This window comes from Cryptomeria japonica, chromosome 2 (assembly GCF_030272615.1).
Source record: "Cryptomeria japonica chromosome 2, Sugi_1.0, whole genome shotgun sequence".
NCBI classification, from domain to species: Eukaryota; Viridiplantae; Streptophyta; class Pinopsida; order Cupressales; family Cupressaceae; genus Cryptomeria; species Cryptomeria japonica.
Genome location: NC_081406.1, coordinates 79650741 through 79676698, shown reverse-complemented (window position 1 = coordinate 79676698; position 25958 = coordinate 79650741). Strand labels below are relative to the sequence as shown.

General features: G+C 37.9%; 1 protein-coding gene across 5 annotated transcripts in view; it reads right to left on the bottom strand.

Annotated features, from left to right (window-relative positions):
- Nucleotides 1-3729: 3729 nt before the first annotated feature.
- LOC131078860 (dual specificity protein phosphatase 1) overlaps nucleotides 3730-25958 on the bottom strand; it is a 109815-nt gene continuing 87586 nt past the window's right edge. For 2 of the 5 annotated variants that reach the window (XM_058016682.2, XM_058016681.2), the window contains one exon: nucleotides 3730-4070. In XM_058016682.2, coding sequence (XP_057872665.1) covers nucleotides 4060-4070 — 11 coding nt within the window. In that variant the 3' untranslated portion in view covers nucleotides 3730-4059. Of the gene's footprint in view, nucleotides 4111-25958 lie in introns of all 5 variants that reach the window. The other 3 variants (XM_058016676.2, XM_058016680.2, XM_058016677.1) reach the window with 2 other exon arrangements.

The window sequence follows — 25958 nt, the reverse complement described above, 5'->3', positions numbered from 1 at the left end:
TAGGAGGATCTTGGTGTTCTAATTCATTAGAGCTTTTGGACCTCCTGAATGCTATGTCTTCCTCGAAGATGACATCTCTGCTTAGTTCAATTTGTCTTTGACCAAGTATGTATATTTTGTAGGCTTTAGAGGTTTCACTGTACCCAACAAATGCTCCTTTCTTTCTAGAAGGTTCTAACTCTGACCTCATTTCTTTGGGGACATGAATATAGACTGGACACCCAAAGATCCGGAAATGACTTATGTTAGGTTTGTTGCCAGTAAAGGCTTCTTCAGGGGTTTTATTGTCAAGAAGAGAATGAGGGCATCTATTTTGAATGTACACAGTTGTCCTAGATGCTTCAGCCCAAAATGAGGTTTCTATATTTTGGTCAAACAACATAGCCCTAGCAGCTTCTACTATAGTCATATTCTTTCTTTCAGCTACCCCATTTTGTTGTGGGTTATAAGGTACAGTTAACTTCCTCTTAATCCCAGCATTTATACAATAATCTTTAAACATATCAGAAGTGTATTCCCCCCCATTGTCTGTTCTTAAGGTTATGATTTTCTTACCTGTCATATTTTTTGCAAGAACTTTGAATTCCTTAAAATTAGAAAGGATTTCTTGAGACTCTTTGTACCTTAGAAAATATATCCAGGTCTTCCTAGAATAATCATCTACAAATATTACATAATATAAAAATCCCCCTAATGAGGGTACAAACATGGGTCCACATAAATCAGAATGAACTAATTCTAATACATTTTTGGATTTACTATTGCTAGAATTAAAAGACCCTTTAGTATTCTTTCCCAAGGCACACCCTTTGCAGGCTCCTTCAAATTTTTGACTTAGCTTGGGTAAGACGATCACCATCTTCTCTTTCTTAGGTAGGGCATGAAAATGAAGGTGCCCTAATCTTTTGTGCCAAAGTTCATTTGAATCTGGAGTCTCATGAATCAAGGCTAGAGGTGGAGTGGTGCAAAGTCTGTAGAGGCTCCCTTGTCTTACTCCAATGGTGTGGGCTTTCTTGATGGAGGAGTTCTTTGGCCAAGCAAGTACCTTTCCTTCCATAAAGGTTAATTTGTAACCCTTATCTTCGAGTGCAGAAACTGAGACAAGGTTTCTCTTTATACCAGGTACAAATAGAACTCTAGTCAGTTGTAGGGATATACCTGACTTTAGGTTGATATTGCAGGTTCCTATTCCCATAACTGGATAATTTGAGTCATCACCAATTGTTACTTCTTCATTTGAACTTTCCACAAGTGTATCTAGGTGCTCACGAAATCCAGTGATGTGTCGAGATGCTCTGTTGTCAATCACCCATGTGTTGAAACTGGAGGTGACTTGACTAGAGATGGTTGAGTAGAAGACTAGCTTCTCGAAATTACTCCCTTTCTTAATTTCTATCATTGAAGCTGCTTGTTTGATCATGTCTGGACACTTCATTGCATAGTGCCCATATTGGTCACATCTAAAACATTGTACTTCAGAAATGTCTCTCTTCTTCTTTGAAGGCCTCTTCCCATTTGAGTTGTTGTCCCTCTTTCTCTTAAAGTTCTTCTTCTATCCTTTCTTGTGGGAATTAGAGTTTAGAACTTGAATGTCTTCATTACCATTGTTTTGTTTTATTCCTCTTGTGACAAGTCGAGATTCCTCTTGAATGCAATCGGTTTTCAATCTATCAAACTTAAAAAATTTAAAATGAGCACTGATTCCTTGAATGAACAATTCCCATGAGGTAGGAAGTCCATTTAGGGTCATCATAGCAAGTTCTTTGTTTTCTACTAGATGTCCAATAGTGGATAGTTGATCCCTAAGCTCGGTGATCCTCAAGAAATAGGATGTAATTGTTTCTCCTTTATTCATCTTTATATGGTGTAGTTGATTCTTTAGGGTGAGAACCCTGCTAGTGTTGTTGATTTCATAAATATCAGCTAGTGCTTTGAACATCTGAAAGGCCGTCTCATATTTAGAAATGACTGGTACAATACGGTCTCTTACTGAATCCACAATTATCTTAAGGGGCTTCTCACTGTCCTTGCTCCACTGAATTTTCTCTGTAACATCAAAGGGTTCAGGAATTTCACTTTTGACATGGGAGTCAATTTTATTTTCTTTCAAAAACAAGCATGATCCTGAATTTCCAAGATACAAAATTTGATGCTCCATCTAATCTATCTTCAAACCTAACTCCGGTTGCCATTAGGATTATGGGAATGTGATCTTAGCAAGAGCTTGGTGAAAGTTTATGAGATCGTTACAGAATTTTTATATGATCTTCCTTAACTTCGCTCTGATACCATGTTAAGTTCTTTCAAAATTCTGTGATCAAAATAGAAGAAATGGAGATATGATCTGAAAGTTGTATTTTATCTACTATAGCGTGTTTTAAAGATGCGCCACACTTATCAATTTCGGTGTGTGCATCCTCCTCAATGTAAGCATGTTATATAAGTGGATGAGGGGTTGCGTAGTGAAGAGATATGTCTTCCCACATGGGAAGACACATCTCTTCCCTACGTACCTCTCACCACAGTATATAAACTAGTCATCGTTTACTTACCCGATCGGAAGGAGTGCAACTTGTTTGAGAATCGCTTTACCACCTGATACCATGAATGATGTAATCGTTGGTCAAATGCGATAAGTTAACTTTGGTTTTATTTATCAATAGTTAACATTAACATATTAACATATTAGTATATGTAATCAAATTTATATATATATATATCGGAAACATGAAATAGTACGATACAATATAGAAAGCATTGCAGTTCCTTGGGAACAAATCAGAAGATACAATAGATCAATAGTATACAGAAAAAAAAATTGAGTTCTAATGCAGTTTTCCATCAAGGATTTCTTTTCAATTTATATAAGTTATTTTTAATCTTTCATGGCCTAACCCAATAGAATGGACAGGTAATAAACAAATCAATGCATTTGCAACATTTGCCAGAATGGCATAGTGTGATGGTTAAAACGTAGCATTGTGGTTCTTGCCACCAAGGTCCAAACTCCTCCAGGGATGTTATTGTTTCAAGGTGGAGATGAGGTCCCCCATCTATCATCTCACTGATTCATAGCTCCAGTTGAAAGTGTTTGCCCAAACAAAACAAAAAATACATTTGCAAAATTTATAAACTATTATATATTCTCCAATCATCAGTTCAACTTCAAAAAAAATATCTTGCTTTACAAGGCCAAACATTTTGGGACTTTACTGACATGTTTCTTAAATTTTCCAAACGAGAAGATGTAATGAAAACTTTATCTAAATGACAAAGTATTGGCATACAATAAGTGGCACAAATCCCTTACTCCAGGAACTTGCACCATTTTAGGAAATTTGTTAAATATACAACCATTGTTTGAAGTATAATCTATTCAAAAAAATATCCACATACTATAGCCCTGTTTTCTACATTTACACAGAAGATGTGCACATTTGTTTTTACACCATTTTTAGCTGATGCTTCATTTAATACACAGTTCATGTGAACATCATCTTTGAATAAATTTACATTGGGTATGATTTGAGGTCGAGCAAAGCAGAAAGAATATACTGTACCCATAACATGAATTGTGGATTCAAACTATCAAAGTGATCCAGTAAATCCTTACACAAGTCAGCCAAGTAAGCCTTGAATCTGATCCCACTATGTAACTATTTCTTCTTCCACTAGTTGAACCAGGATGTTGCAATCAGTTTTAAATTGAATGCAGATAAAAAATAATAATTTAAGATTAGCAAGGTAATCATTTTTTTATTTTTAATACTTGTCCAATTTTGAACACAAAACATTTCATTAATAGAAACCATACTTTACATAATAATATACATTGAAATTCGCATAGATAATATACATTGAAATTCGCCTATGTTGGCCTTTGGACGGTTCTCTTAGCAGAGTGTATCTTTCATATGTAAGTACACATTTTACCAGGAGGAATCAATGTTTGCAACAAAATAGTACTTTTAAGAAATCCTGGCCTCTGTTTATAGATAACAATACTCCGATTTGTGCATCCAAATGAGAAAATGCCCCCTGATTGAGCCGAACTCAATATCAACTTGCATCTGCTTTAGGAACTTCAAATTTTATTAGTGCCTTGATTCACTGCAATTTAGAAATTTCAAAATTTCAAAACTATCTAATATTTAAAAGTTTTACCTCCTAAGACAGGAGAAAAAGATTTTTCAAAACTTGCAGGAAACATTCACTGGAGTACACAACTTTAGGAATAACACATGAAAGGGAAGAGATGTCATTATACTACTTATAGCAAGTTTGTTGCAACATAGATATAGTCTTTAATACATGAGATACTTTGTATAGCAGTTCACAACTTTCTACTAAATGGAATTACTCATAACACTATATGTCCACCCTTTATGGAACACCAAGAGCATCAGTGTGTCCCTGGGACATACCCTCAATTTGGGGGGATGTTTCAAAGATGTTTGCCCATTATGAACACCATCAGAAGATACCTAGAAAATCCATTCAACTTAGGGGACATTTCAAGGATGTGCATCCACTATGGAACACACAAGAGATGGCGGGACATGCCTGATGGCTGTACTTTGAAAAAGCATCCACAACAATCATTATGGTCAAGGATGATGACCTTCAGAAATTTAACCTTCTTACATAAATTGCTAAATTTTGCCTGTTTTTTGATATAAAAAATTTGTAATGAATAGAGAACTAGCTGACTTCAGCAGCCATTTTATTTGTATTACTCATGTCTATAATATATTTTTCTTTTTCGCTCTTCCTCGTTTTTTTCTTTTACTGTTTGTGTGGTATAATTATAATTGTTGACAATTGGTCTTTTATGCAACTAATACATAGGTATTTGGCATAGAAGTGTGTTGGATTGATTTTTTTTGTTGTCTTGTATATTACAAATTTAAGTGGTAATTTTATATATTATTTTGACAGCTGTCTGCCTGCCATTTATAATATTAATATTGCTACCCCAGAAACCACATCCTCACCTCTTCATCCCAAAAACTTGGAGAAAAACTGATATTTGCTGTAATGTACCCTTCCTAACCAATTGAGTTGGTAGACCTTTAGCCTATTCAGTCCGATCCCATAGGCTATTGAGTTTGGGTTAGGAAACCATGGAGGCAGTTTATCCAGCAGTTTGACAGTATTCAATGGTTAGTTGAGCTCCCATCGGAATTATGAGTGGAATGCCCTTTTTCTGGAGTAATGTTGGATTAGTCTTCCTATACTTACTATACTTACAAAATATGTTGACTTTTCCTTACCTCCATAAGCTGTGATTGACTTGATAACCCTTTCAAAGGCCACATTGGCAGAAATAAAGGCTTTCAAGCCTTGAAACAAGATCATTCGAATTCCTTTGTTTCTTTAGAAAATAACAATGGTACGGCAACCCATTTGGTGTGTTATGAATACCTTTTTGGAGTTGAAAAGTGTACAGCCAGTAAAGGCCGGCTACTTAAAATAAATTTAATATAATTTCTTCTCTTCACCACACACACACTGATGTAGAGCAGGGTGGCAACCTTCTAACAAATCCAAATTGGTCAAGTTCCCACAATCTTTTAGCCCTTATAACCCTAACTCAACATACTTTCACAACTCCACCCTATATTTCTTGTAGCCCTCCAAATCATAAAACTTGCGCATATCTTTTAGAGAAAGGCCTCAATACCCAAACTCTTCATCATTTCAGATACCCTTTTCCCTCTTATGAAACATATCTCAAAATCAGATTAGGTCACTTTGAAACCAACATCCCAAAAATGGACTGATACGCTGTCCCACAAGACCAATTAGACCACTTTTCCAAAGCCACTACCCTCTAAACACTCTTCCAAACCAAAAATTTTCCTTCAATAGCCTAGGCAGGATTCAAATAGACAAATTCCACAATTTTTATCAATGGGCACCCTCACAAATTCACCCAACACACCAACCTCACTTTTAGGCCTTCTAGGCTTGCCTACAATGAGGGTCTATTGGAACTCTTATCTCTAGATCTCAAACCACTTTGCCAATACCTCAAACATGTCAAAATATGTCTGCACATGCTTTACAAACCTTCACCCACTCAATAACAATGTTCTTTCATCAAAACCCTACATGAAAGCATCAACTTTCACCAAAACAAGACATAGAATGCACCTAGGTATCACCACAAAATTGGCAAATGGCCTCCCCTACTCTTGACAACCCCTCAAACACAAAATTTACAATTGTGTGAGCCATTCCACTGAGTTACAGCATGGTACAATGGGTGGAATGGCTTAAAAGTCCATGTTTCACTCTCAAACCCTTGAACCTAGGTTTACATAGGCAGAATTCAGAAAAATTGCTATAACTTGCACTAAACTTAACCAAAATTCATGAAACTGGCGCCAAATGTAAAGTAATTCACCCCTCTTTCAAATGAGTCCAGTCTTGAGCTTTAACTCTTCCATACAAATTTGGAATAAACGCTGCAACAGGACTGTTATTGTAAAAATCTGGAAATTGCAGTCATTAAAATGATCATAACTACTTCAAATCTGAATGAATGTTAATGCCACAAAAGCCAAAATGAAGGTAGTTCACTACTCTAGCACATCCAATTGGTTTCCAATCAAAACATGATGAATTTCATACTGAAAAAGTGAAGAGAATCAGACTGCTATGCCCAAAAATGCATAAAAACTCCAATTTTCATTAGCAAAATTTTCAAAATTCCACCAACCAACCTTGGATGGCATCCCAAGGGTCTATATATATACCCAACCAAGTGGGTTACATCCTCAAACTGCCAAAGTGGGTTACATCCTCAAACCGCCATAAACTAACTTTCAACCACATTTCAAAAAGTTGCTTTCAAAAGTTGCAAGAATTGTCATAACAACAATGACAACTTTTTGGAATTTTTACATTTTAAACCATATGGACCCCAAACTTTCCAAATTGGGCTTCAATACATCAAAATGGCCTCAAATGGTCTTATTTGCATAAAAGAACACAAAACCAACATAAAATTCAAATTTTGACCTTTTGGACTAAAACTAGGTCCCTAGGGTGCTCTTGCACCAAACGCAGAGCACAATTAAATTTATTATTTGTTTGCGAATATCAAAAGATATGTACCTGGAATAACTGATGCCAGCAACTACAAACAAATTCCATATTTCTCTAATTAACTGCACTTGTGAAATCCAAATTCACCCAAGATTGGCTAAGTGGGTTTTCGTCTACAAAACCAAGAATCCCAAGGATTTTTGTCCTAGGGTTTGCTGAGCCAAAAGCAGAAGCTTTTGAACCTCTCCAAGAAAATAACAAGTCAAGAATAATAATGAATTGATTTTTGGCTCTCAACCCCTTTTTAATATCCACCTTTGAGAGAATTATTTTCTTTTATTCCATTTTCACACTCATAAAGTGACCCAGTTTATAATTTTCTATTGACATAATATAAAGTCACTATATTAAAATAACTAAGGTTAAACTTTTAATTAATTAAATATAAATAATCCCAAGAAGCATAGGACTATTTAAAATTTAACTAATTATTATTTTTGTCATTTTTAAATAATTAAAATTAGTCGTCTTTTAGATTATTTATTTATTTTTTACAACTTAAAACATTTAATTGTTCTTTAAGGTCAAATAAAAAGGGACATTACACCTTGTTGTCTGCTAAAAAATGGCCTTCCAAAAAGTCTATCCCCATAAAACAACCCCCATCATACAAACTTGGTATAACATAGCTTTACATCCTTGGTCAATTATTTATTCATAGACCACTATGTTGATGCGTGTTTTGTGACACTCTCCAACACAAAATAAAATACCAAGTATTATATCCTCTCTTGAACAAGGAAAACCCAAATGCTAAACAATGTGATCAATTAAGGTAACCCCAAGGTTTACAATGTGACTTTGCAATGGATAGATTCAGTGAATGATGTGATTTGCTGTTATCACAAATGGACTTATGCTTTTCACTGGAATTAGAACATGAATATTAAATTGACTTGAACTTCAAATAAAAGACAAAAGAGATAAAGGTTAGAGAATCTAAGCTAAATCTAAGGACAAATGAAGATAATGGATAGTGCTTAGATAGACAAATTCCTTATGGAACTACTTTCTACTTAACCAGAGATAGCTCACAATGCCATAGAAAGAGTGCAATCTTCTAAGGTAGTGAAAGATTTTCATATTGCAAACATCCATCCAAATACCCAATGTTGTGTTGGCGTAATCCAAAATCGAACTATTGCCAAAATGAGGTTCAGACTAACCACACACTGCAATTTGCAATCAACAAACTAAAAATGGTATGAACCAAGGAATTCATCACATATAATCACATTTCTCCATCAAAATCAATGAACTTTAACTAAATCTGGAAAAGTAGAAACCATGCAAATGTTTAAACAACACATAAAGATCCACCATATCTTCAATCAAAATTATGTATTTATTCGAGCATAGTCTTGGCAACAAATTTTTATCTCCTCCTCCTCCTACTACTGCTAACTTGCTAACTTCTATTCTTCTATCATTCACTATTACATATGAAAAGGCAAAGCCTTATATAGACTTTCAATTACAAACCAAGGGCCCAAATTGATTCTAAATCAATGCCCAAGATAATTCAATGAAACCCTAAATGGAGTTGGTTATAACTACCACCTCCTTACATTTAATATCCTCCAATGAGAAAATTACAAGTTCTTAAATGCACATCCTTTGGAGGAAAGGACCGATGAAAATTAACATAGCCTCGAAGTCTCAATTTATATGGAGTAAATGATGACATTCCATTTTATGTCTTCCACATGTCCAATTGTTCTTCTTTGGATGAATCAAGTTCGATGAATCCAGACAAGTTGACCTTGAATTGTTTGATTGGTTGGAGATGAGTAGATGCCACCTCAGCTTGCATATCTTGTAAATTTTCTTCTCCTTGCATTTCTAGCAATATCTCTTGACACTCAACATCATCTAGCTTTTTGACTGATTATGATGGCTCATATTCCCAAATTGCATCATCATAAAGCAGCCTATGTATCTCTAAATTTGATTTACTCTTTTGAAACTTCAAAATGCTTTCTTTAGGCTTCATTGCACATATGATCTTCATCCTTGAAATCCTTGACCTTTCATCCTTTTTGAATATCTTTGACCTTGATCTTCTTCTCGTAGTTGTATCCTACATTTTGTAGTGTTCTTCTTTGTCATCTTCTTGAAGATCTTGATTTTGTCTTTTGCACTTCCATCTTATTGAGTTCTTTCATCCACTTGCTTATTCAATCATACCTGAAAAGAGAGAATATCTAAAATCAAAGTGAAGGAAACCTTTATGTTAATGAAATGCAAGACTATTATGATATTAAAATTAAAGTTTAACCTTGCATTCTGTTGATGTGTTTTTATGCACCTCGAACACAGAATAAAATACCAAGGTATTCTATCCTCTCTTGAACAAAGACCTTTCGAATGCTAAGCTATGAGATCATACGAAATGACTCCAAGGTTTCTTTAGTCAGGTCTTGACTTTGCAAATGGATAGACTCAATGAAATTGATATGATTTTGCCGGCCCCCGTTCCCCGCCCGCTGGCAGTTCCACGCCCGCCGGCCACCCGCCCGCCACCACCACCTCCCCGATGCCCAGGCTCGCCGCTCCACCACCGGAGCGCTGCCGGAGCGCCACCTCCGCCCGACCCTGCCACCAGTTAGCCCCTGTTGCCCCTCTCTCTTGCCTTTGAAGGGGGGGTTGGTTTTTTCATCATATCTTGAGCATACGGAGTCATTTTTTTCGAAAACGAATAGGCGTCGGAAAGCTAGTTCCGAGCCGGACCTCATGGTGTTGGAATTTTTTTCCAATTTTGCTGTTTGACTGTACTTTTTTCCAGTCAAAGTGGGGCCTCTTTTCTGCACTTCTGGGGTCGTAGAATGGGCAAACGAACTCCGTTTTTCGAAAACGAATAGGCGTTGGAAAGCACTCAGCATCCTCTTTTCAGATATGTGATCTTGTTTCTCAGATTTTTCATCACGTACATGTGATTTCAGTTTGAAGTTTTTTTGCTTATGCACTACTTCCTTCTCATAAATATGTACTAGGGTTTGGGTTTATCTCTTGTGGGGGGGTGTTTTTTTCTCGCTTTCTGTCATTTATATCAGAACTCTAGAACACCAGAACTCTCAAAACAAACAAACCCTTCTGCATCTTCTGTCTATTCTAAAAGATTACATAATAAAAAAAACCACAAGCAGGTACAAGTGCAGAGTTTCATGTCAGATCCTTCAGTTGAGTTGTTGACATCACACAACTATCACACTTGGAAGCGTCGCATCACGAGGCTTCTCCGGGCTCGAGGGTTGTGGTCTTGTTTGGATGAGGTTCAGCCTCTGTTGTAGTGTCCTTATGAGCTTCTTCAGCACAGAAACAAGATGGATGAGGCCATGGGTTTTCTCTCTTTACATGTTTCTGACAGTCTTTTGTTTCACCTTGATGAGTTGCTCACTCCTCACGCTATGTGGTTGAAGTTTGCATCTCTCTTCGGGAGGGTTAATGAGATCCAGGCATTACAGATTGAGCCAGAGTTGGTTTCCTTGTCACCTGATTCCTTTCCCACCATTGAGGATTTTTTGAACAAATTCAAGACTACCAAATCTGTTCTCCAGGGGTGTGGAAAGATCAAGACAAACACAAAGTGCATTCACTTGATCCTTTCGAAGCTTCGAGGTCATTTTCAATTTTTTGCCTCTGCTTTCTACTCCACCATGGATGGCTTGGGTGCTCGTTTCACCATGCCTACCTTTGATGTGTTTTGTGAGCGTTTGTCGCGTGAGCAGTCTCACCTTTCTCAGCTGGACATGCTCTCAGGGTCCAAGAACAAAGCATTGGTTGCTCAGTCCTCTAAGGAGAAGCAAAAGCAGAAACCGAAGCCAAAGAAGAATTCTGCAAGCACTAAGCATTCCTCCAGGCCACCTCCTAAGTCTGACATTTCCTCCGAAACATGGGAAATCTTCACAATCTGGTGAGTCTTCCTCCAAGACTAAGAAGAAATCAGGAGATACTTGCAGTTTTTGTGGCAAGGAAGGACATCCAGTTTCGAGGTGTTGGAAACGATTAGAGGCTTTAGAAGAAGCCATGCAGCAGCATCACATCTCCTCACCTCAGGCGTCTTCTCCTTCCACAGGGAAAGGTCATGCTCTCACTGCTCGAGCTTCGACCTATGGGTCCACTTGGATTTTAGATTAAGGCGCTTCTCACCATATGACTCACACTCAGCAGTTGGTTACTTCTCTTGCCTCTTGTGGTACTTCACAGATTGCAGTGGGTGACTCAGTTCAGCTTTCAGTCTTGGGTTCGGGTTCTGTCTCTTTGGATGGGGGCACTCTGTAGGATGTTCTGGTTGTCCCTGACATCTCGACGAATCTCCTGTCCATTTATCAAATTTGCCATTCTGGCTCTGGTAAGACAGTTGAGTTCTCACCACATGATGTGGTTATTCGAGACCTCCATGACTCTGATTTAGTTGTGGCTACTGGGAGTGTTGATACTGCATCTCGTCTTTACAGATTTGATGGATTTGAGCCCTCTGCAGGTGCAGGTTCTTCTCTTATAGCACATGCAAATTCAATGAGTAAGCTTTGGCATGAGCACTTGGGCCATGTCAATTACAGATATCTTCAGCAGATGAGTACACAGGCACTTGTTCTTGGGCTCCCACAAATTTCCTGCACTGATGGTGTTTGTCATGGTTGTGTGCTTGGCAAGCATCACAGGGATCCCTTTCCAAAGGGAAGAGCCCCTCGTGCTTTGGCACCTTTGGAGTTGATTCACAGTGACCTCATGTCATTCCCTACTCCTTTTTCTGGGGCCAAGTATGTACTCACTTTTATTGATGACTTCTCCAGACGCACATGGGTGTACTTTCTTAAGTACAAGTTTGATGTCTTTGATTCATTTTGAATCTTCAAGACATTTGTAGAGAAGCAATCTGGTTGTTCTATTCGACGGTTACATATAGATAATAGGGGGTAATATGTGAATCAGGCGTTCAGAAGTTTTGCACTGAGCATGGTTTGCAGCATCAGTTTACCATTCTCTACACCCCTCAGCTGAATCAGGCTTTCAGAAGTTTTGCACTGAGCATGGTTTGCAGCATCAGTTTACCATTCCCTACACCCCTCAGCAGAATGGTGTCATTGAGCGAAAGAATAGAACTTTATGGGAGATGGCGAATTGTATGATTCAATCCAAGTCCATGGATTCGTCTTTTTGGGCTGAGGCAGTCAATTGTGCCAACTACATTCAAAATCGAATGCCTCACAAGGCGATTCGACATATGACTCCTGAGGAGGCCTGGTCTCATGACAAGCCTGATGTTTCTTTTTTCCAAGTATTTGGTAGTGAGACATGGGCATTTATTCCTGATGCTCAGAGGAAAGCAATGAAGCGGAAGAGCCGACCCTTCATTTTTGTTGGCTACTGTGAGGATGTTAAGGCGTATAGGTTGTTTGCTCCTTATTCCAGAGAGGTCCTGTTTCGACGGGATGTTCAGTTTGATGAGCGCCTTCCCACAGTGGATACCCTGTCTCCAGTGTCTACTCCTCTGCCTACTCCTCCCACTGCATCTCTTCAAGATTATTTTGAGGATGATTCTGATGATGTTGTTGATGATCCACCATCCCCACCTCCACATGCTCCCCCTCAGATGCCCAAGTGGGCTCGCTTTACTGTTGAGGTGGAAGGATCTGTGGCTGGTGATCCTTCAGATACGCGTCGCACCCGTTCTCATACTGTGGGTTCTAGTCTTTTGAGTCATGCCATTTCAGATGATCCTCAGAAGTTTTCAGAGGCTACAGGGCACCCTAAGTGCGATTGTGCTATGGAGGAGTGTTCTTCTTTGACGCGGAATAATACTTGGGATCTTTGTCCTCTTCCTAAGGGCATAAAGATGGTTCAGTGCCGCTGGTTGTATCGCACTAAGTATGTTGTTGATGGTTCGATTGATAAGTACGAAGCATGTCTTGTTGCGAAGGGTTTCTCGCAGGTTGAGGGTATTGATTACTCCGAGACATTTGCCCCTGTCGCCCAGATGAACTCTATTCACTTTGTACTCTCCCTTGCAGCTTCTAGGGGATGGCCCGTTTTTCAGATGGATGTGAAGAGTGTTTTCTTGCATGGAGACCTACAGGAGGAAATCTATATGGAACAACCTCAGGGATTTGTGCAGGACAGTTCTTTGGTTTGCAGACTTTTGTGTTCCTTGTATGGTCTCAAACAGGCCCCTCGGGCTTGGTATGAGAAGATGGACTCTTTCTTGATCTCCACTAGTTTCACCCGCTGTCATTCCAATCACACAGTGTACATTCAGCTTCTTGAGGGTGAGATCCCGATTCTTGTGCTATATGTTGATGATCTCCTCATCACAGGTAGCTCATCCTCTATGATTCAGCATGTTCAGCGCGCTTTGATGGACCAGTTTGAGATGACAGATCTCGGTCTTCTGCACTATTTTCTTGGTCTTCGGGTGATTCAATCTTCTGATGGGATCTACATTTACCAACAGAAGTATGCTCTTGACAAGCTTCAACGCTTTGGCATGCTTGATTGCAAGCCTGCTCCCACTCCTTTTCAGTCAGGGGTTGTTTTGATTACTATTTGCTCCACTCCTTCAGTAGATTTTACACTTTACAGGCAGTTGGTTGGCAGTTTGTTGTACTCGACGCACACTCGTCCTAATCTTTCCTTTGCGGTTGGCCTTGTCCCTCGATTCTCCCATGATCCTCATGAGAGTCATTGGCAAGCTTCCAAAGGTATTTTGCGATACATCCGGGGCACTATTTCTCATGGCATTCACTACACATCAGGGGAACCTCACATTATTGGCTACATTGACTCAGATTGGGTTGGTGATGTCAATGATTGGAAGTCTACTTATGGCTTTGTTTTCTGTCTTGTCTCTGGTCCTATCACATGGTCTTGCAAGAAGCAAATTGCTCATGCATTATCATCTACAAAGGCTGAGTACTGAGTTGTTGTGCTCGCCAATCAGGAGATCTTATGGCTTCAACAGTTGATGACTGAGTTTGGTTTTCCTCCTGATAGTCCCACTATTCTTTGGTGTGACAATCAGAGTGCTATTCATATTTCTCGCAACCCAGTAGAGCATCAGCGGATGAAGCACATTGGGCTTCACATGCATTTCATCCGCCAGCAGTTGATTTAGGATGGTTCTCTCATCTTGGAGTACATTCCCACTACCAAGCAGGTTGCAGATATCTTCACGAAACCTTTTGCATCGTCGCGCTATCTTTAGTTGCGCTCTATGCTTGGGGTGAAGGAAGTTGTCCTTGGGGGGTCTTTATGAGGCCTTCCTTCCTTCTTATTTCTTTCAGCATGTTCTTTTATCTCTTTTTACAGAGGAGTTTTTTCCCACTGGGTTTTCTCCTTTTTCTCCGTTTCATAGAGATTTCATTGTATTTGGGTACCTGATCAAGCCTTGTTGCCAGGACCCATCTTTCCTGCTTTCAGTAGCTGTTCTAGGTTTTAGCTTCTCCCTAGGTCTAGCTTAAGGGGGGGTGTTAGAGTAATCAGGTCTTTACTTGATTAATTAAACAATATTTGTTTAAATTAATTAAGTTCCCTTTATCTCTTTTACACTTAAGCTAACATTAGGTGCATAATAATTAATTCTTTTATTAATTATTATGTGCAAGCCTAGGTTTTCCCTTTTAGGGTTTCTTGACCTATTAGAGGTTAATTTCTTTTCTTTGTATTATTATCACATTACACATTTTTGTGAATATTGAGCTCTCATTTTTTTGAGCATTCTTTTGTGTATTTGGTTTTTCTTTGTTGCTTCCTTGCTTCTCCTTGTAACAGGTTTATTTCAGCTTGCAGAGATCATTTGAGCTCCTGTGGTGTTGTATTTCTCAACTCTCACAGGACTTACGTTTTTCTTAAACTTAGACTCTAACTAACTTGCTTGGAAAATAAAGCCAAAAGAGATAAAGGGTTTAGAAAGACTACGCTACTCCTAAGATCAATGATGATGATGAATGTTATTTAGATAGACAAACTCCCTCAAACCAAGCTTTGTTTCGCCATTAGGAACAACTACACAAACTTGATGCAATCTTCTAAGGAAATGGAAGATTTCACATTGCAAATACATCACTCAAATAACCAATGCCAGTGCAATTTGAACAAGTATCCACAATCGAACTTAGCACAATGATTAGGCTCAAGCTAACTTTACACTGCAGCTTACAATTAGCTAACTTTACTCTAATAACCTTGAGAAGTAACAAGGAACCATGCAAAATGTAGAAACAACACAAAGATCCACCATAATTTCAATGAAATCAAGTATTTATTTCCACAAATCTTGGCAACAGTTTCTTTTTTCCTCCTACTCTACTTTTACCTCTAACTGCTTCTGCTACTAACTATTATCTATTAAATCTTACAAATGAGAGTACTGAGCCTTATATAGAGGTCTCTTTGGTCCACTCATCCAATCCGAAGTAACAAGGCCCATACATCTTCCAGTTGCATTTTCAAATAATGCTGATGATTCTTGTTTTATTCTATTCAACATCCTATCATAATGAGGAATACCAAATGTTTCTCTAATTGCTTCTTCCAAGAAGAATGCAAGTACTACTCCGTTAGGTGCTACTATCGTCCTTGTTTGGGGATCGTAATGCCTTACACGTTCAACCATCAACTCATTGCATTGAACTGCTGGCAGGAAACCGGCAGCTTGGTAGATTCCATTCTTCACCATGTTGCTTGCTGATGTGGATGGCATTTGATCTCGAGTGCCAAACATCCTTCTTTTGAGCTTGACCAAATCCAACTGTTCCAAGTTGGTATTTCCAAATTTCCTCCATCTTTATGAAATCTAAGAGTCCAGGAAGAAACCTCTATGCACTGTCTTCATTTGAACTTTCCTCGCACTACCTTTGGTCCTTGCTCCCGACATGTTCCTATATGAAACTCAAAGTCAAAAACATTGATTTGAAAATGAATAATGACTAGAAATGAATTCAAATCATCAATTCCAGAATTACTTAAGTTCTGATTTCCACTTATAAATTTTGAATTCAACCTTCTAAAATTAGAATTTCACACTTTAAATGTTAATTCTAGCGATGGAATCATTAATTTTACAATATTTGAATATGAAATTCCTCACAAATTAAGCCAAAATCTGATATTCCATACTTGACAAGATCTGATTTTAAATCTGAATGTCGAAAACTTGAATGTATGCTTTATTATTCCATTGATTTTGCTGATTGACACACGATTTAGGCTTTGATCTTCAATCAGCCTTTTCTTCTTCCTTCCAATAACTCGATGTTTGTTTTGAAATTCACCCTTCAATGCTGGAAGAATCTGATTCTGATCTGATTTCTTGACTGCAAACTTAATCTTAGCAAATACAAAAATGTATCCTTGGTGCCTTGACAAGATCTGATTTTAGTTCTGAATGTTGAATGTATGCCTTAGAATTCGATTGATCTTGCTGATTGACATACAATTTAGGCTTTGATCTTCCTTCAAATAATTCAATGTTTGTTTTGAAATCCACCCTTCAATGCTGAAAGAATCTGATTCTGATTTGATTTCTTGACTGCGAACTTATTCTTAGCGAATCTGAAAAGGTATCCTTGGTGCAAACTTGCTTGGGAATTTAAATTTGAATTGTAATTAATTGCACACCTTTCTCTTGCTTTATAGGCATCGCTACAAAAAGTCCCACCCTTTCCTTTAATAAAGACGACTTTTGCACTTGAAACATCTTTTGTTTGCTAATTAAAATTCGTATTTGCTTCATTTGTTTAGTCGGCTTCTTCCTTTTTCTTGTGATTTTGCATTTAAATAATCATTAATCAAGGTGAAGCGCTCAACAATTTAATCCATATTTTATTTGTCCTTCAAGAGTGGAAATTTGACTTGGACAAGGAAGGAGTGGAAAAACGACCAGCACAAGGAAGGAGTAGAAATTCGCTATGTAGAAGGAAGATTTTCTCTTTCAAAATTAACCTTTTAATCATCCTTCAATCAGCAAGATTTGGAGTGGAAAAACGCACATGACACTAAAGATTTCGTTTTAGCTCTTGAAAATTCATCATAATTGGAGTTGAAATTCACACCTCACAAGGAAGAGTGGAAAATCACTAGGTAGAAGGAAGAGTGGAAAATCGATATGCATGAGGAAGATTTTATTTTCTGAAATTTCACTCAATGCTTGATTTAGAAGGGAGAGTGGAAATTTGAACTTCACAAGGAAGATTTCGTTTTCATTGCCTTAAAATTTCATTTTCTTCTTTCATCATTCAAATTAGAACAAGGGTGGAAAATCGACATGCACAAGGAAGGGTGGAAAATCGACATGCACAAGGAAGAGTGGACAATCGTCACTTAGAAGGAAGGCTTTGATTTCCTTGTTTTTCATCCTTTTTTGTTCCGTCTTGCATTGTTCATCAATTTGCTTGAAGAGTGGAAAATCGAACCACACAAGGAAGGGGTGGAAATTGATGGTATACAAGGAAGTTCTCAATTTCACACCATATTTTGATCTTAAAGGTCTTCTTTAACAAAGGTGTGTACCTTACAATGCCATCTCTATGTTTGATTTATACAATTGCATTCTTTGTAAGGAATTATCTTCTTTGATTTTGAATTACGGTACCTTACTCCATCAAGGGAAAAATTGGTCTTCAAACTTAGCAAAAAACATCAACAACAACCCTCTTCCTCCACCATGACAAATGATTTGAAAAACTTCATTCCACAATCCTACAAAGATTAAAAAAGGGAAAGCAAAGACAATATGATGAAGAAAAGTAGATCATTTTTGAAATATGATTTTCACTTTGATCAACAAACAACAAATTTTAGCTTATAACTTTGACACAATATGAAAATTCAATATGGTTACAAGAATTCGTCAAAGACAATCACCAAGATTAGGTGCCCCTAATTGAATCCAATAATAATATTATAAAATTCAAGAGTCCATGTGAAATTGGACTAGTTGAGAACTGTTGGTTGAAAATTTTGTACACTTAGGGGAAATATACAAAATTGTGATTTCAACCACAGCACACGAGTAAAAACTCTCCTAATTAAGGGAAGGCTCCCCCTATCTAACTAAAACTGAAATAAAAACAGGATGGGACAGCAGTCTTCCTTCTCTCTTCAAGAAAGACAATATCCTTTTCTCTTCACAGAAAAGGATAGCGATTGAATAACAGCAGTAACCACTTTCAAGTGAAATAAGAGAAAGGAAATGAAGTTTCCTGAAAGCGCAAAGACTTCCGTCACTTCCTTCGGGACGGGACAGCAATATCAAGCTCAAAGACTTGACTATTGGAAGTCCTATCTACCCTTTGCTATACTAAATTTTTACAATGGATAAAAGATAACAGCTCAAAGACTGGAATAATTTATTCTTTTAACACAAAGACAAGAACTAATACAAGCTCAAAGACTTGCTGCTATTTCTTATCAAACAGTAATTTTCCTCAAGAATAGACGCAAGCTCAAAGACTTGCTGCTCCTTCTAGAGATTTTCCTATTTTAATTAATCTTCTCTACTTGCAGCTCAAAGACTTCAAATCAGATTGGACTAAGCTCCTTTAGAAACACTTTGCATAGAAGAAATAAAAAGATTCAAACTCAAACATGTAGCTCAAAGACTCGAAACTTGAGTAATACTTCTTTCTTATTCTTCAAAACCTTCAATTCACATACATAAGCTCAAAGACTTCTTGCTGTAAATTTGGCAGAGTTTTTGCTTGCTTTCCAAAAGATATCAATTACAATGGACCTCTCAAATATTTATAGAATAGGAGGCTTGAGAAAAAGGTGGAAGGATCCCAACTAATTTGAGAGATTCTCTCAACCACCAAGACTCTTTTAATAAATAACTGAGACTTCATTAATTAACTAAGAGTTATTCTAACTAACTAAGACTTATTCAGACTACAGTCCTAATCGGACACAACTTGTAGTTACCTTACATGTAATTACAAAAGTACAAGTAATGTGTAACTTGCATTTTACATAAACTACTTTTACATGTATCTTGTTAAAACAAAATTACAACTAAGAAATTACAAAAAGAGAGAAAATTCAACTAAGTGCTGAGAAACACTTAAGTTGAATTTTGTGAAGACATGAATCCTTGAAACTTCCGGATGCTCGCTTGTAGTTCTTCGGGATTCGGTTCATGAGTGTTCTTAGCAACTACCATAGTCTTCACAATAGTGTCGTGGCAACGGAGAAGCGCGGAATTGTCTTTATCCAAGATGGACTGAATCTCATGCAAAAAGGCTTGGTGTTTCATCAATGTTTGAATTGAAACTACTGAGAATTGTTCACTCCTCCATTCACCGTAAATCCTCATCTGTAAATCCGCAAGAACCTCTTCTTCTGGAATTAGCTCTCCATCCTGACTTACTATATTGCAAGAGGCCCTTTCACAATGTGAGACAATACCTTGATAAACTTCATCCCGGAGTCTCCTTGCATCACTGATCTCTTCGATGAGGGATTTAAGAACAAGAGTTTTGTTTTCCATGAGTTCCTCGAATTCCAAGTACATGACCCTGGAAGAAATGATGGCGTGATCCTGCAGGATATTGAGCTGTTGTTGGGGCATGGTACGCCAGATTGCCAGACTTTTCTCAACACTTTCCAGATTCTTTTTGAAAGTGTTAGAAGTCTGATCCAATTTCTCCTCAATGGTTTCCAGCTTAGACATTATTTGAAAAATGTCTTTTATCACTTGCACGCATTGATCATGAAGCTGATCAACCCAGGAATCCAGTGCTTGTACTTTCTGAGCAGCTCTTTCCACTCCACGAATCGATTCTTGGGAACCAGAAGAACCTATAGAGTTACTCCCTTCGGCAGCAGGTTTTGTGATTTTATGGATGGCTGCCATGAGCTGTCGATTTTCTTCTTCTAGCTTGTTTTTCTTTGCAAGAAGATCGTCACATCTTTGCACTAGTGAAGCAACAGAAAACTGAGCATCATGTTTAATAACCTCATGTGTTTGCTTGCCCAATTCTACCTTTGTAACCTTATAATCAGCAGCTGACATTTCATCAAGTGGTTTATCTGCAATAGGTTCCACAATTTCAGCTACTTTCATCTTGTTGCTATCAACAGTTACCCTGGAAATAGTCTTCGCCTTCTTAGCAACTTTGGATCTGGACTGTTTGAGTTGCTGGTAGTCAAAGGCATCAGGTGAGATCTCTTGCTTCTTTCTTTTCGGGGTGAAAGAACTAAGCCATGGAGGCAAAGTCATCAACTCACTTCCTGTAGCAGCTGTAGGCAAAGGAGAAGCAGTTTCTGTTTGAATCACCCTGGTCACCCTGGGAGGAATATCTGTTTGAATAGCGACTATGTTTTGCTCAGTTACCAACGGACATGAAGATTGCCTCATGAATTCTTCAAAACCAGAAGTGGAAGTGTCAATTTCTGATAACTGAATGCAAATGGGAATATCTTCAGGAACTTTCAACACACTTTCTCGCTGTTGATCAGGAGAAGGCTCGTATGCCGAAATGGGAATTGCATTCTGAGGAGACTCATCAATGAGCAAATCAGGAGGAGAAAGAGGCGTCTCAATGGAAACTAGAGGAATGACCTCGTGAGGCGTGTCTAGAACTGGAGACTTAGGCGCATCATCAGATTGCTGCCCCTCTTCTGGATTATCCAGATCGACCACCTGAACATGGAACCGTGATTTCTCCTTCCCACGAGTAGTTGTCTCTTCAGGTGGAAGCACTACTGCACGACTAACTCGTAATTTGATCCTTGTGCTTGAAGATGAAGCACCCTCCTTATTATCAATTTGAATCTCAGACTTCCGTCCAAGAGGCCCTATAGAATCATCTTCTTTACCAACCTTGATTTTGATAAGTCTAACAGCATTGCTTTTCAACCATGCGTTAGTGTTGGCCAAGATAGGCTGAAATCTGTCAAGAATGGAGACGCACTCTTTATGTGACCATTGGATCAAAGGAAGTGGAGCTTCCTCAACCCTCCGTGAAGTGTATTCAGGATCAAGTATACGCCCGTCATCAATCATCCCTTGTGGGATATCTGCCAAGTTCAAGTCAACAATTTGCTCAACAGTGAGCCTGCAGTAATCCATCTTCAGAACTTCAGCTTCTGTGCGGAGATCTGCCCAGATGTCTTCAATGCGATGAACATGCACAAAGGATTTCTTGATCTTTTCCTTCATACCTCTATAATCAAAATCAGCTCTAGGTTTGAACCTCTTAAGCTTGATTTCCTGCAATTCAACCTCCATGGCCTTAGCCTTCACAGATGTGACAAGGGAGTATCGACCAATTTTCAATGGATTTGTGCTGGAGATCCCCATTCCAACCTTGTGTCTAGCAGACTGAAGAGTATGAACAGCCATAATCTGTCTTCCCAACTCCATAAGAATTATCCTATCGGTCGGGTATCTTGGAAGCATGTATGGTTGTCCATCATAGCACCCAATCCTCATGTAGGTGAAGGTGGGAAATTGCAGGAATAAACACACATACTCAGATACCTTGACCCATGCCTCATCTGATACTCGTTTATTTCTGAGATCCATGTCAAACTGACACATAAAATATCCAAAGAATGCGTCTTGGACTCTTCTGAAATGTAGTCTGCTAGGTTTCAAAGGCAGCTGGTCATAATATTCCCAAACTGGTATGAGTGAGCGATCACCCTTGGTAAAAAGACCTGGAAAGTGTCTAAGTGATGCTGCTAAATATACCAAATAAGAATTCATAAAGAAGGTCATAGTGGTAGGAACCGCTGCAAGTTGTTCGCACAAAGCATTGCTGATGATTTCACCCCATGAAATGTGATGCGACTGCCGTATGAACATGATGAATTGATACATCCATGGCTCAAAGACATTAGAGTGCTCAAGGCCTAACATTCTGCTGAGAAGAGTGATGGTGTCTCCTATCTCCCACTTGAAATCACAACGGTACAACTTTGCCCATCTTGAGAAGGAAGGACGTGTGGCTCATGAATCCACCTATTGATGTGGCGCTTGCAATCTTTTTCTCTTTTCACATAATACTCTGCTGCACTTTCTTTGGTGATTTCCATATAAACAGGTGCAGGTGGTATTTTGAAGACCTTCTCGATTGTATCCGCATCAAGACGAATTATGGCTTCACCATCATCATTTTTTATGACTCTTGACTCTTTGTCAAAATGATGGGCGCATGCAAGAACAAATTTAAGTTCTAGGGCAGCCACTGGGAAAGAAGACGCATGATGGATATGGCTGTCCAACAGCCGCTGCAAGTTGTTATCCTATGGATCTTCTACCCTGTGAATGAATTCTGCCATATCAACGTGCCCTATTTCTGTGTCCCTGATGCGATCCAATGGAGAAGATACCTGGGAAGGTGCAACCTCATTCTGGTATTTGTCATATTTGTATTTCATTTTCTTTGGAGTTGGCGATGCCGGCAAATCTGACATTGATTGCGAACCTGGAATGCTGTGATGAAGACTTAAAAGGGTTAAGGCCACATCATAATCAGCTGCAAATATCATTCTTTCTTTTTCAAATGGGTAAAACTTTGATCTCTGAATTTCACGGTTTTGTGAGAAGAAGAGGGAAGACATGTAGAAATGGGAAAATCTTGACTTTGACCAATTTCGGATCTTGGGGGAATTTTCGCAAGTATACAAGTTGGAAAGTACATACATGCAATCGGGATTTTAAAACCCGAATACAAGTATACTTGTAAATTCGAAAATGGAGAAACGGATGAAAAACGGGATTTTGACTTGCGGGAAATGATGGAAATGGAAAGTACGGATATGGGGAACGTGAATGGATAGAAATGGGAATATCCGGGATAGTCATTTTCATGAAAATGGGAAGATCTTTTCAACATGTAATCCGGTTTTCAAAACCCGAATTTGCAAGAGAGGGGTATTTCACACTTTTCAAGCTTGGAAATTTAACCAAAAATGATTTAATTCCTTAACCGTAGGGGAAGAACAAGAATTTCCAGCGAACTTGTAATCGAGATTAAAAATCCCGAATACAAGCTAAGATGGAATTTTGAGAAGAATAATGCAATTTAACAATTGCATTTCAAAGGGAAGATTTCTTTCATGAAAACCAATTTTAAGGGAAGAACAACACATGCGACGAATGTAACAAATAACGAAAAATGAAGAAAACATGAAAATAATAAAAAGAAGAGAAGAAAGGAAGAACATACCTTGATTAGAAAATCAAAATGCTTCTCCAACAATGCAATACTTCTTGAGATGAAGAAGCAAAACTGGACTATTAAACCCTTATCACGTTTTTGTGAAAATGCCCCCAAAAATGGCAGCAATCTTAAACTTGGAGGAGCAAAATGCCAATGAAAGTGTTCATTTCAAGTTTGTTGAAGCAAAACGATCAAGGAATTTGCTGAAGCAATAACACCAAAGGTATTTGAAGAGGTAACAATGCCAAAGGTTTAAAACGCAGCCAAAGAGAATCACGTTTTTGCAAAAAACGTGGTATTCAATACACATTCAATGGATTATTAAATGTCTTGAAACCAATCCCATACTCCACGCCTTAGTAGAAAAGAGCAAAACGATTTAGGAGTGTGCAAATTGTTATAGATTTAACTCCTAAAAACGTGGCATTAATAAATAGCGTGGTTGCTGATTTAGGGTAAAAACCAGCGAATGTATCCTTCAAATGGCATGAGAGATGTCCAACAATGCATGAAGATAGGATGCAAACCCAAAACGCCTCCTTCATCCAACGATTCCTCCACAAATTTCGCCTTGAAAAGGTCTAAAATCGTTTTTCTCTTGCATTTCGGGTTTTGAAGAGCCAAAGGCAAGTTCGTTTTCTTCAAAAGGAAGCAAATCGGGTTTTGGATATAAAACAACAAGTTCGATTTTCACTTTTTCCCTCTTTCATGCTTAAAATCGGGTTTTAAAAGACAAATGACAAGTTTAAAATCTCACTTTTTCACTCATTAAGCCAAAATCGGGTTTTTTTGGACAAATGACAAGTTTAAAATTGTCAAAAATGAACTTTTATGTTAAAATCGGGTTTTAAAAGACAAACTGCAAGTTTAAAAATACTTGTAAGGGGGAAATAAAATCCCTACAACAAGTATTAAACACTTGCACACATGTAATGGGGATTTAAAATCCCTATTACATGTGAAAACCATTAAAGTAGGGGTTTTTTGAACAAACTGCAAGTTTACTTGCAGTTGAGCTAAAAAACCCCTATTTTAACTAAAAATGACCAAAAAACAACAAAAAGATAAAAACATTAAATGGGAAACTTATAATATATTACAAGTGACATATTTGAAATAAAAAATGCACATGTAAGTGATCAAAAATTCCCCTACAAAGACCACAACAATGAATATCATTAAAACTTGTAGTTTGAAGAAAATTCTCCACCTGCAGTCTGGGTTTTAAAACCCGAAATTGAAGGAAAGGCATAGCAAACGAACCCAGAATTGGACGAAATTTGAAACATAGTTCGAGAATGGACTGAGGATTAAGCCAATCCAAGGATTAGTCAAAATTCTGCCTCGGGAAGCGTGCCATAGAGTAATAATTTTTATTTTTTCATAAAAATTTTATCGTAGTGGTCCTTCATTTTTGGAAACAAAAATGAGGACAACAAGAACTATCTCATAGAACCTTGTGATGTCAGTCCTACATCTTTTAAAATATAATCATGCTCAAACAACAAGTTCTTAGTGAAAGTTGGTTAACTTGACGGCCAAATTATTTTATCCATGCATTGCGCTCTTAAAAAACAAAACAAGTTCTTAGTGAAAGTTGATTAGCTTGATAGCCAATTTATTTTATCCATGCAATGTGCTCTTAAACAAAATATAGTTTGTTCATGTAAATAAGCTATTTTTTTGTAATTCCGATTATTTGTAGATAACTTGGAGGACAACATGAATAGAAGATTTAAGAGCTGAAAACCCTAGCCTACCTCAAGTAGTGGTTGTGGCTAAGGAGAATGAAGACTAGAGAGGCACTAAGGATAATGGATCGATCATTGTAGCAAATAAGTCTTGCGGGGCCTTTCTATGCCTAGCAAAGTGGTTGCTTGCCCTCCATGCAAGTGGGATGGGGTGCATTCCAAACCTATTTTAGAACTCATACAAAATACAATGGAGCAGAAAATGGGAAAATCATATGCAGCAGCAGCAAAGGGAGATGTCTCAAAAATAGAGATTGAGAGGAGAAGGGAATGCACTAGAGGTATTGGGTGATTTAAGATGGTTGATAAAATGCACATTTTGGAACGTGGTGAAGACACTGTGGAAGATACAGATTATTAAAAGGATATGGCTTTGATATGTAGATTTAGCTCTACTTGGCCTACCCTTCCAAACCTTAATGCATAGGTAAGTTCTAACTAGTTGCCCTTCTTACAATCCTCATTAGTAATAGGTCCTTATGCATAAGGTTTTTTCTGTAGTGGTATGTGATTCTGAAACTAATAGACATAGCAATCTTGAGAATGGACCATGGACATGGCATATAGAGAATGGTACCCGAGTTTCAACCCAAACATAGAATCTTTTCAGATGTCTCTAGTCCAGGTTAATTTGCCAAATTTGCTGCTTCATTTTTAGCAAATAAATCTCTAGGAAAATGCATCTTGATATCGCTTGAATGCAAAAACATGTATTAACTTCCACAACACATTCTACTAGAACTTGACATTTTCTTGTAGACTCCCTAAAGGCATAGGTTTAAAATTCAAGAATAAGGTGTGGAAATAGCCATTGGAATATGAGAATCTAGCTTTCTGTTTACTCAAGTAGCACTATACTACTTACATACAGAGTAAACAGAATGTAACTTACTAAACATAGAATATCAGAGCATAGAAATACCAAACG